We start from the raw sequence: 14406 nt of genomic DNA, 5'->3' as shown, positions 1-14406 counted from the left end.
TCTCGATTAACATTTCACTGCGTGGTAAAGAAGCGCAGGAATGACCTCTCAATCACAAGGTAGCCACGCCCTAAAGCACACCCTGCTTTATCGTTTATTTTACTCTAAACGGGACCATAATTTACACAATGGACATCATGCTGTACTGAAGAAGACTTGAGACCATGAACTCATCTTGAAGTAGGGTCATTTTCTTGTAGACTTCCATACAATCTAACTTTTCAACCAGAGGAGTCGCCCCCAACTGGCCAGTAGAGAGAATGCAAGTTTAAGACACTCTAGGTAGAGGTACTCTAATAAAGACGTAGTAATGATATAAGACCGTTTTTAGAAATTGCACATGGAAGGTGATGTAAATATTCTTTGAGCCCATTGAATGACTTTGCTGAAATCATATTTTATAACAATGTGAAAAGTACTGAAAGCGACTGACAGATATCTCATAACCACAACTTTAATTTCTGCACGGTTATACATACCAGAAGAGTAGTTTATATAAATGTGGAGGAACAGAGCTCGTGCTTGGATGGAAATTGTACAATGTTGCCACCTAGTGGCCAAACGCTGCGGTAACTGACTTGTGTATGTTTTGTGTGAATTTGTGGTGAATGTGGCACAGATGTGATTGCCCACTTACTTATACGTGTTATTTTATACTATGCACTTTATATTTTGCATGTTTACAGACGCCCCCATAACCTCACTTTTGAGGTTTTCTTATTTATATGTCCAGGCAGGTAATTGTCATAAGCAATGTACCCTTAATTAGTTTCTAGTGTTTGTATTGTGCTTTCTTACATTGTTTGATCGAATAAACATTATTACGTTAGTGGACACAACCGTTGCCAAGGCTAAGTAGCTCCTTCAGCTGTAAATATTATTATTATTTTAATATAATTTTGACAATCTAGAGTAGACGTTGACAACATATTAGCTCAGCGGTTCGCTGATCAACAGTGATATGTAAAGTTTCAAAAGAGAGAAATATTCAGAAACCAAAATAACACACAATTCCCTGTAATACTCATGTAATTGTTTTTATTTTGGGATAATAGGATAACATTAAATTCTACATGAATATAACGTAGTGTGTTAATGTTTGGAATATTACTAGCTTGACTTCAGTATGAATAGATTCACATGAAGTACACAGCGTTTTTTAAGAGTTAGGGCTAAAATTTCATTCTGCTTTTGACTATTGGCCTAAATCTATTTTTTTAAAGGTTGATTCAAATGGTTACATTCAGCCAGACAGTCCTATTAGGGAGCACCTGCATAATAACGGATCTTCTGTAAACACGATGAGAAAGGCAGTCTGGCCTGGAGCTGAGAACTCTCTGTAATAATACTGCTGACAGTCAAAAAAGACTCAATGTAAATGATCACACTGTATAAACTTAATATTTATGTCGAACACATCACGAAGCACGATCTGTTAACGTTAGATCCGGTGTGTTCGGAGATTTAGATGCTAAATGAACGTACCACTATGTGAGCCGTGTCGTCGCGTGATGTAAATCAAAATAGAGACTGTATGCAACAACGATTCCTGCTGCGGATGGCTGCAGGTATTTATTCACAAATAACTTTACACATTGTGTAAACAGTTGTTATTAACAGCATTGGTAAGAATTTTGGAAAGGTCCTGAATCTGCGCATCAGCCAAAAAAAGTGTCAATAGTGTCAAAGATGAGGCCTACAAATGACTCAAATAACTTGTGACGCTGCTGATTAATGCAGATTTATTCAGACATGAATTAGTCTGCAGGCCAACACTTCAACTGAAGTCTATGAGACACTGACGCTAACAGCAGACCAAGAGAAGGATCCACACAAAAACTTGTCTTTTTATGAACAAACTGTTTAGTTTGTCCTGAGGGTGGCTCCAGAGGAGAGGCTGAGTCATCACTGTCCTCACTAAAAGTTGTTTCAGGAAGAATTTATCAGCTCTACAGCCAGCATGACATTATATTTCCCAGCACCGTATTCTCCAAGGAACAGACAGGTTGTTGTGTTTGGCAGGATTTAATGAAGGAAAATATGTAATTTTTTGTAAAACTGAAAAAGAGCATAAAACATAAAAGGTACGTGCCTTTGTAAGTATACTAGATAATATATTGAGTACATCAGTGGATGAAAGATTACTGGCCTAAACCAAAGTGGACAAGGGCTTAAAAGTATTTCAATGCAAGTAATAAAAGATGAAATAGAGAAGTAAATAACATTTACACAAGCACCAATGCTTTACCCACTAAACACTAATACATCCATATTAGCATCAACAATACTGTACTCAAACCAAATAAATGTTAACGTAAACATGTTAATATAATTGTAAATAGTAGATGATTTACAGATGAAGCCAATTTTGTGGACTGTAAGGCAAAGGCTTAAGAGGATTGTACACCGAGTCTGGCTGCGGTCGAAAAGTCCAAAAATGACCTCCTAACGTCTATTTCTAACCATTTGTCTTGACCACGATAGAAAACGTCATAGGGTCAAGGAGAGATGTGAAGGAGAATTCATGAGGAGTTAGGAAAAGACAACTGTTGTGTTCAGAGAATCCAACTACACTTTCACTAAGTTATTCAATCATGATACTACGACGGATGTCACTGACGTCACTGACGGATGAACCCTTGATATTTTGTCATCTGTTGCATGCAGGCCGTATTAACACCTTCTTTATATAAACACCTTCTTTTGTGACAGGCTGCCTCACTTGTGGTGTAAAGGAGAGAAACCGGAGCTCCTTCCTTCCTGCTGCTGTCACACCTTACAATCGACACTGCTTCAGTAGAAACAATTCACTCGTGCAATATCAATGAAGCTGTTCAATATCAATATTTCCTTTGTGCAATAATGTAGCTTCAACGGTTCGGTTGTATTGTGCTTTTTAAAAGTTGAATAATCTCTCACAGGCCTAGCTTGTTTTGTTTTTTTCCGGATGGTTCCTGTTCTTGAGAACGAGAATTCGTTCAATGACAGTTTGCTATATTTACTGTTCATTTTATTTCATATTCTTTTTTTTTTACTTATTTGGACAAACAAATGGACCATGTATACCCATATTTCTGATCCATGAAACCATAAATGTAACAAAATACTTTCACAAAATAAGTTCACCTGCAGTGGAAATGCTGACTTAAACAAGTCTACTAAGATCAGGTTGTGTTAGTAAATTGTATCCCAATATAAATGAACATGTAAACCCCATAGTCTTGTGTGTGCTGCACATGTTTAGTAAATATTAATAATTAAAATGTAGACTAAAAGTATCCTCAAGTTTAGGTGAAAGTTAAACGCAACACATAACAAAGTGAAGAACTTTGAGTATGATAACGTGACCTGTAAACTTTGATGCTGAGTGAACTTCTTTACTTTGTTTTCTTTCTATTGAGTCCAGTCTGCACAAAGCTAATATTGAGTATAATTAGTTTTGCCACAGTCATAATTATTCAAGTCAGTGTTTCACTTTTGTAACGAAACAAACACGATATCCCTCTGGACTTAAGTCTGATTTGCACACACCGACCAATTACATGCTTTGTAAATATTCTCACATAATGCTACTCAGCCAATCAAATATATGTATTCTGATCAACTTTCCGACTCGAGTGTTTACACACACTCGAGAGAGACGGACCAGAGACCGAGTGGTCAGAGAATTAGAGTTTTGTGAGTCAGAGAAGTTATTCCACATGACATTCTCTAAAAAGAGGAATGTGGACAGAGAGACCAGAGAGACCAGAGTCTTTAACCAAGAATGGTCAGACTCTTATATAATTATTCCCAAGGGCAGTTCAAAACAATTAAGTATGTCACACGTGTTCAGAGATGGACGAGTAATAAAAGTGGTAATGTTGAAACGCCGCTACGTGAACAACTCTTTTGAGCAAACATATATTGTACACTAGTCATGAGAGGTGTAAATAACAATTGCTTAGAGTTTTAATACATTTTGATCCATTAGAATATCATTATTTTTGGGCTACTAATTTTAATGCAATACTGTGATTGTTGCGTACACAGTTGCGTACATTGTTCTTATTCCAGATAACGTGGCCGTATAGCAGTAGCGCCACTGAAGACCAGATCGTTTTTTATTTAATTATTTCAAAATAAACCCGTGTTTTAGTATCTCCACCTTGAATCCGGACCGGTGTGATTCATAGGTGCAACGGGAATTCAGATAGAGTAGAAGAAGTAAAAGCCCCTTTCATCACAAAGCTAAACCACAGTGGAAGGCTGTCGGTTTATAAAACTATAATTGGAAATGATGACAACGTGACCCTTTTGATATTCTAATAATGTACAGACCTGCTGTATATTTAGCCTCCCTTAACATTTCATACTGTGACTCTACTGACTCAAACAGGAGGAAATGAGGCTTGTTTGAAGTGCACACACACACACACACACACACACACACACACACGCAGGTCTGCACCTCCTGCTGCTTGTCATCATCATCAGTGACAGGAAGCGTCTGTCGCCGCTCTTTTTTTTCATGCCGCTTTGTTGTATGTCGTATTTGAGCAGCTGCCACATGTTTTGTATGCGTACAGCTTCTGTTATTTGGCGAGTTTGAAAGTTATTATAAAAGACACGCTTGTCCAAAGAAGATTTAAATATTCAGAGCTGGAGATGAGTTCTGCAGGTTTGGGCTTCACCGAGGACCTGGGTCAAGACATCAGCCAGGAGGAGTTGGACTTCTCTGACCTGTTTCTGTATAATCCACCTGGGGAGGACTTTCCTGTCGGCTGTGATCAAGGTGTGCATGCAGTAGTTATTCTGCTATTAGAGACTTAACATAATATCCGCTTTTCCAATTACATCATTTTCCTAGTAATTGTAAAGATGCTGGCTTTTCTAGAGTTTTTTTATTTAGCAGTGAAGTAAAGTAAAGTGGCTTTGGGATATCCATCAGTGAGTATTTAGCTGTCAGTTCCTGATGTTATACTGTAATCCTCCTCTTTCACTGTCATTAAGAAGGGGGGAAATCCACTAGACTCTTCTTTCTGTTCCAGGAAACTATAGAAACACAGAAACAGAGGCATGAACTGTCTTTATTACAGTTTAATGTGGTTTCAATTCACTCAAAAATGTGTTTCCGTTCTTGTTACTTCGCACGTGGATGTCATTTTAACATTTTCTAATGAGGTAATTGAATGTTTTTGTGCAAAAAACAACAACAAATCAGACAAATTATTATTACTTGTGGGAGTAGTTTTACATGTCTTAAAACATATGTTATCTCAGGGTGGTATAGTAGTAGTCTCTGGACATGTGTGCACAAATTAATTCTGCTTTTGTTTTGGACAGATGACTCAGGTGCTCTCCTTCAAAACGACAACCAGCCTCCTTTGCTGGTGGTCGACCATCACAATGCCTACATCTCCAGCTCCAACCAGCCAGCCTCCAGTCAGGACGCCTCCTCTCATAGCCTTACCACAGCAAACCTGTCCGGGGCTGTGTTTGACTCCCTGAGGCTGGCTTCAAGACCAGGGACCATCCCTGCTCCCAGCCCCAGGATTGAGATCACTCCGTCGGGGGACTCTCTCAGCTCTCAAACCCTGGCGCTGAGCCCTGGCAGCAAAGCTCTAGCGGCCTACAGGGAGTGTGTGAGCCCTGCCAGCAGTAACTCCTCCACGGGCTGGCCTGCAGAGGCATACTCTCCCTTGGCTTCACCGTGCGTCTCCCCATCTAATGGAGGCGGCACTGGCATGGGGTTGTCCAGCTTAGACCTCTGCCCGAGCCTCCAGGGCATCCACACTTCTTCTGCCCACTCCTCCCCAGGAGCCTCACCTGGCAACAGTGTCACAGACGAGATCTTTCTCCTGCCCCAGCACCAACACGCCGCCTCATCACTTCCCCACCAACGCTCCCGCTCTGTCTCGCCGCATGGGAAGCGGTCCTATGACTCGGCCCACTCCTGTCAGGGGGCCACTCCAGTCAAGCAGCGCTCCAGGAGCCCCAGCCCCATCCCCTTACTCCATGAGCAGCAGGGGTCCTACTACCTCCCACAGTACCAGGCCCAAGCGGAGGCCCAAAGTCAGACCTCCTCCCTGGGCCTGGAAGAGATGCTGAGCAGCCTCAGCTCCAGTCTACCCAGAGCTCTGCCTTATGCAGTGGTGCGAGACGCCCATGCCCAGAGACAGGACTGTGTGTATGGAGAGGGCTATGACCGGGCCATTGAGCAGGAGAGGGTGAGCAGGGCAGGAGTCGAGATAAAGTCTGAAACCTTCTATATGCTCCCAGCTGTGTGGCCTCCTCCTCATCCAGTCCACCACGGAGCACTCGGGTGTGTTGTTTGTCCTTTCTTATTCAGAGACTTTTTGTCTGTCTTTCTGCTCAAATGTAAGCATTAAGAAGTACACCATTTATTGACAACTATGAAATTAAATTATGAACTTTGGACATTTTGGGATGTAATGTTTTGTCTTTGGTTTCCCTCTCATTGTCCTTCTCTCTTCGTCTTTTCCCCAGTGGACTCTCTCTGGCTCCACTTCCGTCTTTAGAGTGGCCGTTGCCCAGTCAGTCTGGTCAGTACGAGCTTCTCATCCAGCAAGAGCCCAGATCTCACCACAGAGCTCACTATGAGACTGAGGGCAGCCGCGGAGCTGTGAAGACACCAAACGGAGGGCATCCGGAAGTTCAGGTGCTTTTTTGGGGTGGTGGTGGTGGGTGGGGGGGTGGGGGGGGGTAGGCACAGAAAGAAAAGCAAGCAAAACAGAAAGATCACTCAATTCCCTCCTGTGTCGCTGCCAGTTCTGTGAAAGATTAAGCAGTAGAGATTGTAAATATAGGGTGGTATTTCCTGGGTGATGTGTTTATGTAAAGCCAACAGCCATGATGCAAATGAATGAAAGGGCAAAGTATCAGGACATTCACTGTTTCAAAGTACTAAAAGATACACAAATAGTTACAAATCTTGGTGTTGATATATCATACAAGTATCGGTTTATGGGTCTGTTTTATTTATTGCTCTCATGAGTTAATTGAAAAGGCTGTTACTGTTGGTTTTCCTGGCACTGATGCACAAACAGACTATGCAAATCAGTGTTCTTGCTATGCCAGTTAGGCAGTGACCTGTGAAATCCTCCCCAGAGGGAACGAGATTTATTGTGCAGTGTCAATTTGTTCTCTGCAGACATGGATGTCGATGGTATTATAGTTCATTTAATTCACCGTGAAGCATGCAATTAATCACCTTTGTTGCCCTTAGCTCCGCGGGTACCAAGGCACAGCTCCACTGGGGCTGCAGGTCTTCATAGGGACAGCCGACGAGAGAATCCTGAAACCCCACGCCTTCTACCAGGTCCACCGCATCACTGGGAAGACCGTCACCACACCCAGCATGGAGAGGATGATGAATGGGACCAAAGTGTTGGAGATCCCTCTGGAGCCAAAGAACCACATGAGTGTGATGTGAGTCGCAGAGAGACGCTGTGGGATACATGTTGTTAAGCAATCGGCAGTCACTTCTGTGGTGTTTTTGTATTTCCTCTCCCAGCGTTACAGATGCAGAGATACATTTAACTGAGTCTCAAATACGATGCTATCGGTTTTGTTTCGATTTTATGTTGATAAAGTTCGAGTTTTTTGTGCTCGTTGCTCATGATGGCTATTGCTGCTCATGCATGCTACAAGATCTTTGTCATTTTTTTACTACCAACAAGTGGCGGCAACACAAAATGCATCACTTCCTGTGTGCCAGAGAGTTTTTCCAAGAAAATCAACCATGCACAGCAAAACAAAATCTACTTTGATGAACTTGACTCATGATGAATATTTATTATCGAAATGTCACAGACCACTACTTTGACAGAACAAAACTAGGTTATAACTGACACAGATTAAATCAGTTGGCTATAGTTTGACAATCTTTGTACAGTTACTAGCACTTTGGTCTAATTTCAGCACACCTTTTCAATCTTATCCGTCTTTTCTTACACTTCATAGGATTGACTGTGTAGGAATCCTGAAGTTGAGGAATGCCGACATCGAACTGAGGAACGGTGAGACGGACATTGGACGAAAAAACACGCGCGTGCGTTTGGTGTTTCGTGTCCACATTCCTCAACCTGGAGGCCAACTGTTGTCTCTTCAAGCTGCCTCTCATCCTATCGAATGCTGTAAGGAAGAATCCTGCTTTCTATCACTTTCTATTAAAGGCTAACTTTAATATAAATGTTCGCCAGGCTAGTAGTCAATTTTGCAATTCTGCAATTACATTTTTTTTTTTTTAATTGGAGTAGCCATCTGCCTTGAAAATGTTTCCCCCAGATGTTTTCTGACCTCAGTGTGGTCTTTCATACAGCTGTGTCTCCCTGTTTCCTCAGCCCAGCGCTCAGCTCAGGAGCTCCCTGCAGTCGAGAGGCAGGACCTGGACCGATGCTCAGTGCTCGGTGGTCAACAAATGGTCCTCACAGGACAGAATTTCACATCTGACTCCAAAGTGATATTCTCAGAGAAGACACAAGGTGAGAGGAAATCAGTACTTTAATTGTCAGGTCATGTGAAATTGTGCGTACCTCATTTTTTAAGAGCTACTGAAAATGAGCCGCAACATATAATAAAAATTCACTTTAAAAAATAGTTCCACTTCTTGAGTTAGATGAGAATTTCCTCCAAATGTTGAACTATTCCTTTAAAACGCCCACACACCGATATGTGTGTTATTTTGATCTGATTGTTGTGTGTGTACATTTTGACTCCAACCAGATTTCTATGTATTTCTATGTCCTCCCATTATGCTTCTTGAGCGTATCCACCTACTCATATAGTATTTGTTTTTTCAGATAATTTGCATTTTGCTTTTAGTGACGCACATCTTCCTTCAGCCCACACTTTTGACTCTGACAAAATGAGCCATTACTTCAAACTTTTACTGTTGGTGACACCTTTTATTGATTTCTACATGGAAATGTCTCACCTCATTATTGCTCCTCCTGCCCACACAAGATTTGACATCGCTTTACATGGTTTGAGAGCAGGATGGGTATACAGTTGACTGCATATAAAGCCTCCCTGTTGCTGTGCGTGGGGTTTTATGCAACAGGATGTGGTTCGACAGACTGATAAAGATTCAGACCCGGAGCAGAGACTTTGTGTTTTTTTTTGTTCAAAGCGTGGGTACAAAATAGAAACAGCAGGTTAAAACTGAGGTGGGAATTAAATAATAAACCAGACAGAGAGAAACCTGCTTTCCACTATCTGTCTGTAAATGTGCTGTTGTGATCTGGTTTCTTACAAATTAATTTATTTTTTATATATATATACTATAGTAGTAACACCAATAGTTTCACATAATGGGAAATTTGCTTATTTGCTTTCATCTGGGAGTTAGATGAGAAAATCAGTTCCACTCGTTTATCTTTCAGGCAAATATAAATCTATAGCCAGCAGCCGGTTAGCTTAGCTTAGCACAATGACTGGAAACAGAGGGAAATAGCTACGGTCACAAAATCTGCATACCAGCACCTCTAAAACCCAGAACCAGTTTGTACACTGTTTTCACCTGTTTATGCTAAGCTAAGCTAAGTGGCTGCTATCTGCAGCTATTTCTCGTGGTTTCAACCTTCCCATGTATCGTTCGTCAAGACAGCGTACTGCTCAAAATGTCAAACTACTGACTTGCTTTAATGTGTGTACACACTGTATTCCCTCTGTTTACAGATGGGCAGCAAATCTGGGAGGTGGAGGCCACTGTTGACAGAGACAAATCACAAGCTGTGAGTTAACTTACACTTACCTATAATGATACATGTATTGACGCACTAGCATCATTTTACATAACCAATTATGTGCTTTTTGTAGAAATGTATTTGATCATTACATCAACATTGTCTGTTACAAATTCACATAAACAGAAAGCTAAACACAAAACCTATGACCACACACAACATGCTGCTACGTGTATCATATTGAAAGAGTTTTATTTCTGATGCTGATTTTGATTTGAAACATAAAAGCGTGACATTTGGGGCAGCCTACGCATCTCTGTTTCAACATGACTGTCTGAAGCGTGATCTTTTTTTCTGTTGTGTCGCAATCCCCATCTAGAACATGCTCTTTGTTGAGGTCCCTCCGTATCGAAACCGGACCATTTCCCACCCAGCCAAAGTCAACTTCTACGTCATCAACGGGAAGAAGAAACGCAGTCAGCCTCAGCACTTCATCTACACTCCTATGATAGGTATGTATCTGTCAGCCATGACAGCGCTGGGCTCAGGAGGAAGAGGGGTGCCTTGAATGTTTGAGAATGGGATGATGACTAGAAGGCCATCAGTGTTCCCCATGGGGTCAGCAGGGAAAGTCAGTCGTCCTCACCTCTATCAGCACAAACCTCCCTCTGCAGGACTTGATGCAACACACTTAACATGCATTTGGACCTTTTCTTGTTGGTCGGCTGCTCCACTAGTTTGGTCCAGACGGAAATATTTCAGAAACTATTTGATGGATTGTCATGAAATCGTGTACAGATATTCATGGTCCCCAAAGTATGAATCCTTCCTGTGTTGATGATCCTCTTACTTTTCATCAAGCTCCACCATCAGGTCAAAATTTGAATTGGCCCAGTACTTTGGCCCAGGAAATATGACCCTGACTGCATTCAATTCTGATTCATAATGGCAGCCAGTGATGGGTGAGGGTAACCAGAATATGTTTTGATTTTTTTTACAATAAGAAGTGGGCCTTAAGTTACAAAAGGTTTAGAACCCCTAAGTAAAACTAGGATGGTGAACCTGGTAATTAACAAAAGCTAAAAAACATCAGCATGTTAGCAATGCCATTTTGAGGATGTTTAACATGCTTATGTTAGCATTTAGCTTGAAGTACCACTGTGCTGCCAGTGTGGCTTTTGACTCTTATTCTTGTTTCTGTCCTTGCACTCTTGTCAGTGAGCTAATGACAGACCTACATTGATTTATCTCACCTTTGTGTTCTTTTAATTCTAGCCATTAAAGCAGAACCACTGGATGACTACCAGTTGAATTCATACATCTACTCAGATAATCAGTCCCTGTCTGGCCTGTCAATGAAGTCGCTTTACCATCACATGGAGCAGGAGAGCGACCTTCAATCTTTGAATATTTCTCCAACGAGGTACCATCTAGCCACTGTAGACCCCAGAGCCCACGTATTAATCCCTGACCCACTGGACGACCAGCCAGTTTATTACCAACCCAGAGCCAGCACTCTGATCAACAACCCTGTGCTTTACCACACTGCAAATCAACGTTACAGCAACTGTGGTACTGCCCCCCATGGTTCCCCGATGGCTTCCCACCCTACCTCCACTCCCAGCCTGTGTGTCAGTGTCAGAACCCCTGTGGGCAAACTGGCCGAAGGTCCTCAAGTTGGTGATTCATTCAAGGCCTATGTGGTGTCAAGACATCAGAGTTATATGCAGACAGCGCTGCCACTGGGAAAGTCACCACCTTCAAGATACATCCACGGTCAAGCTCAAGGAAAGGCTGAAAGCCGAGCGGAGCCTCTGACCCAGATCGGCTCTGGTAGAGGAAACCACGAGGAACGAGCTCCAGAGGGGGTCACAGTCAAACAAGAGACTCTCCGCTATGCTTACCTGGAGGATGGTGAGTAATTATTTTACATGCTGTCTTCTTCATCCCCCCATCCTCACATCTTTGCAGGGTTTAAACTCTCTTACATGATTACTTTCGTACGTCTTTGAGGGAAGACTGATCAAAAGTGTATGTTGTTTAAACCATGTGAACGATTATCACATGTCTGTTTTTCATATTGTAATATTTTACATATACAGCTGTCTTAAGAGAGAAATTGGCAAGACATTTGCATTATCTCTCAATCAGTCAGTAACCCGGTTTGAGTCTCGTCAAGATGCCAATAGATCTGTGTCTATCTCTGCTTCAGCTTTTTTTGGGTTCTCCTTGACAAGCCAACAGATCGCTGAAGCGTTAAGCTGAGTTGTAGAAAACACTGCATTAATTGCTACACCCAAAAATGTAAATGTAGGGGGAAATACTATACAAACAAACATGCAAACCTGTCTGAGAGATGGGTAATTGTGGTCCAGTTTGCAAACGCATACAAGCACATTGCAACTGTATGCTTGCAAATCCTGCATTGTGGTTTGTGTTGGGCCTTTCTATCCACTTTCCTGTCTCTTTCAGTCTCACTCTCACTCACACAGCCGAAACACTCACCACACTAACGGCTTCATGCGCATGCGCAGCCTCATTTAAGATAGATCTAATACAATGTATTTATGACACCTGATGTATTTGAGCATGATGGAGGAGAAAGAAGCAACACCATCATGGAGTGAGAAAACAAGTGATGTACCTCGTCCTTGTTTGCTGCGGGGCAAAGTTTCTGTTTACACCTCCGTGATGAAAGACAGAAACAGGAAGTTTACTGTCTACACAAATACATGCAGACCCAGCATTGTCCTTTGTCCTGGTCTCTGATAAAGACTGGGGTAATAGTGAGAGTTTAGATAACTACTACAATCTGTTTTAGTTAGCATCTCTAGAAAATGTAACAAAACACACTATTGTGTTCATGTTTTTATTTGTCTTTGTTTCTTGAGATTATATCTAATATTGTTAATAGTTCAATTCTTTCAGTCAAAGGACTCATATACAACAAGTTTGCTTAGTTTTGTTAGGAAAGACATAATTGATCAGTCCAAAAAAGAGTATCAGAAAAATCTGGGCTCAACAAAATATCAACATAGTGGAAAATACGTTGGAGATGCATGGCATAATTAAACTGAATGTATGAAATCAGACCTTTTCTGGGGACCCCCTGGTGGCTTTAACCACAAACCACAAGTCCAAGTGAGGACCTTTGATGCTCAACTCTCTCGTTTCCTGTCACCTCTTCAAGTCACACTCTAATAAATTCCTAAAAATGCCCCCCAAAAAATGTACTTTAGAGACATCTGCTGGTAGTATTAAAAACAAAACACTGTTGTATTATAATTATTATAATTTAAAGAATCTACACTTCAAATATAAATACAAATTAATATCAGAATCAGAGAAGCTTTAATTTTCAAGTAGGTTTGGACATACAAATCATTTATCTTGGTAATTTGGTGCATAACAATAAGCACAGTGCAATAGTCAAGAGAGATGAAATAAAATAGAAATATTTACAATAGAAAATATGGGAAAATTTAAGAAATGCCTAAAACTATATGTTATTTTTAAGTGGAAGAGCTGTACAGTTTTGTGCAAGAATGTGCAAAAAATTGACCCGAGGGATGCTGTACAGCAATATGAAGAATACCAGATGAACTACTTCAAAATGTTACGTAAAATAAGCATGGTGTCGTTGTTTATTACAGCGTAGTATTGAAAATTAAAGTTGCTTACCATGTTTGTAATGTTTTACAGTGAATGACATCATAAGAAGAGACATGAAAGGCCACAATGGAGAGTGATCCTGGAGGCCTGATGTCCATCACATCAAGCATAATATGTAAAATATAAAATCCTGAATGTCTTGGAGGAAGCTTGTACTTGTAAGAGCTGCAATAAAAAACATAGGCCTATATCTTGACTTTAGACTTTTTAGCCTTAGCAATGATAGTAGACAACATGTGTTATACCTTATATTGTGTATCTATTGTGTCTTTATATTAATCTGTTTGACTAATCTTTGTTCATTTATTTGTACAATTCCTCTTTGTAAGCATGTATAAGATATTTTATATTAAATAGATTATGTTTATTTGAATCAGTGTTTGTATTAATAGCAGGAATAGACCAAAGAGAAAATCAAATATTCTCAATTAACATCTAACATGACTCCCTTTGTCTTTGAAATTACTTTTCCTTCGATGAAGCCCTACTTCAGCCACCATTATCAAGTTGCTATAATATATCCTCTGTACAAGGACTCTTATGATGACTAACTCACCGATACCAGGTCAAAGCAGTAAATCTAAAATATCTAAATACTTAGTGTATCACACAAAGAAAGTACTGACACTGAAGAATCCTCTCCCAGTGTTAATTTGTTGATGCAACACAGTGTTGGCACCGTTTTTATGTCTAAATACTTGTGGTATAAGTAAATACTACATGGTTTTCACTGGACATAGAGGGTATATGAAAAAAACTGTAATCTGAAAAACTAACTAAAGTGTGGCGAATGTGCCGGGGTTAAAAGTACCTCTGAGATTGATCAAGTGGAGTTGGAAATTCTCAAGTAAATCACCTCAAATTTGAAACTGAAGTACAGTACTTGAGTAAATATAGGCCAGCACTGTTAACCAGGTTACATGCTTCAGTTGTTGACATTCATATTAATATTATTGTGTCCTTTTTTATTTTGATGCTTTGGCAACATTGTTCCTTAAACTTTCATGCCAATAAAGCAACATTGAATTGTAAAATAAACACTGTT

The 14406-nt window shown here is 40.6% G+C and overlaps 1 protein-coding gene across 1 annotated transcript; it reads left to right on the top strand.

Moving 5' to 3' along the window:
- Nucleotides 1–4647: 4647 nt before the first annotated feature.
- Nucleotides 4648–14399, top strand: nfatc2b (nuclear factor of activated T cells 2b). The gene is made up of 10 exons (XM_076096911.1): nucleotides 4648–4774; nucleotides 5326–6304; nucleotides 6490–6661; nucleotides 7229–7431; nucleotides 7966–8138; nucleotides 8346–8486; nucleotides 9682–9737; nucleotides 10069–10201; nucleotides 10965–11603; nucleotides 13392–14399. Exons 1-10 carry the CDS (start codon nucleotides 4648–4650, stop codon nucleotides 13436–13438), a joined length of 2670 nt encoding a protein of 889 aa, XP_075953026.1. The 3' UTR covers nucleotides 13439–14399.
- The last annotated feature ends 7 nt before the right edge of the window (nucleotides 14400–14406 follow it).

Source organism: Anarhichas minor, unplaced genomic scaffold, assembly GCF_050575085.1.
Source record: "Anarhichas minor isolate MPS153535 unplaced genomic scaffold, ASM5057508v1 ptg000023l, whole genome shotgun sequence".
Classification (NCBI taxonomy): domain Eukaryota; kingdom Metazoa; phylum Chordata; class Actinopteri; order Perciformes; family Anarhichadidae; genus Anarhichas; species Anarhichas minor.
The sequence above is the reverse complement of the archived record's forward strand: the minus strand, read 5'-3'. Positions and strand labels throughout refer to the sequence as shown.

Excerpts from the sequence above, each read along its gene's own strand:
- nfatc2b (XM_076096911.1), top strand. The coding sequence starts at position 4,648 with ATGAGTTCTGCAGGTTTGGGCTTCACCGAGGACCTGGGTCAAGACATC. Across the intron at positions 6,662-7,228 it reads GAGGGCATCCGGAAGTTCAG|CTCCGCGGGTACCAAGGCAC; the intron begins GTGCTTTTTTGG and ends TGTTGCCCTTAG. Across the intron at positions 10,202-10,964 it reads CATCTACACTCCTATGATAG|CCATTAAAGCAGAACCACTG; the intron begins GTATGTATCTGT and ends TTTTAATTCTAG.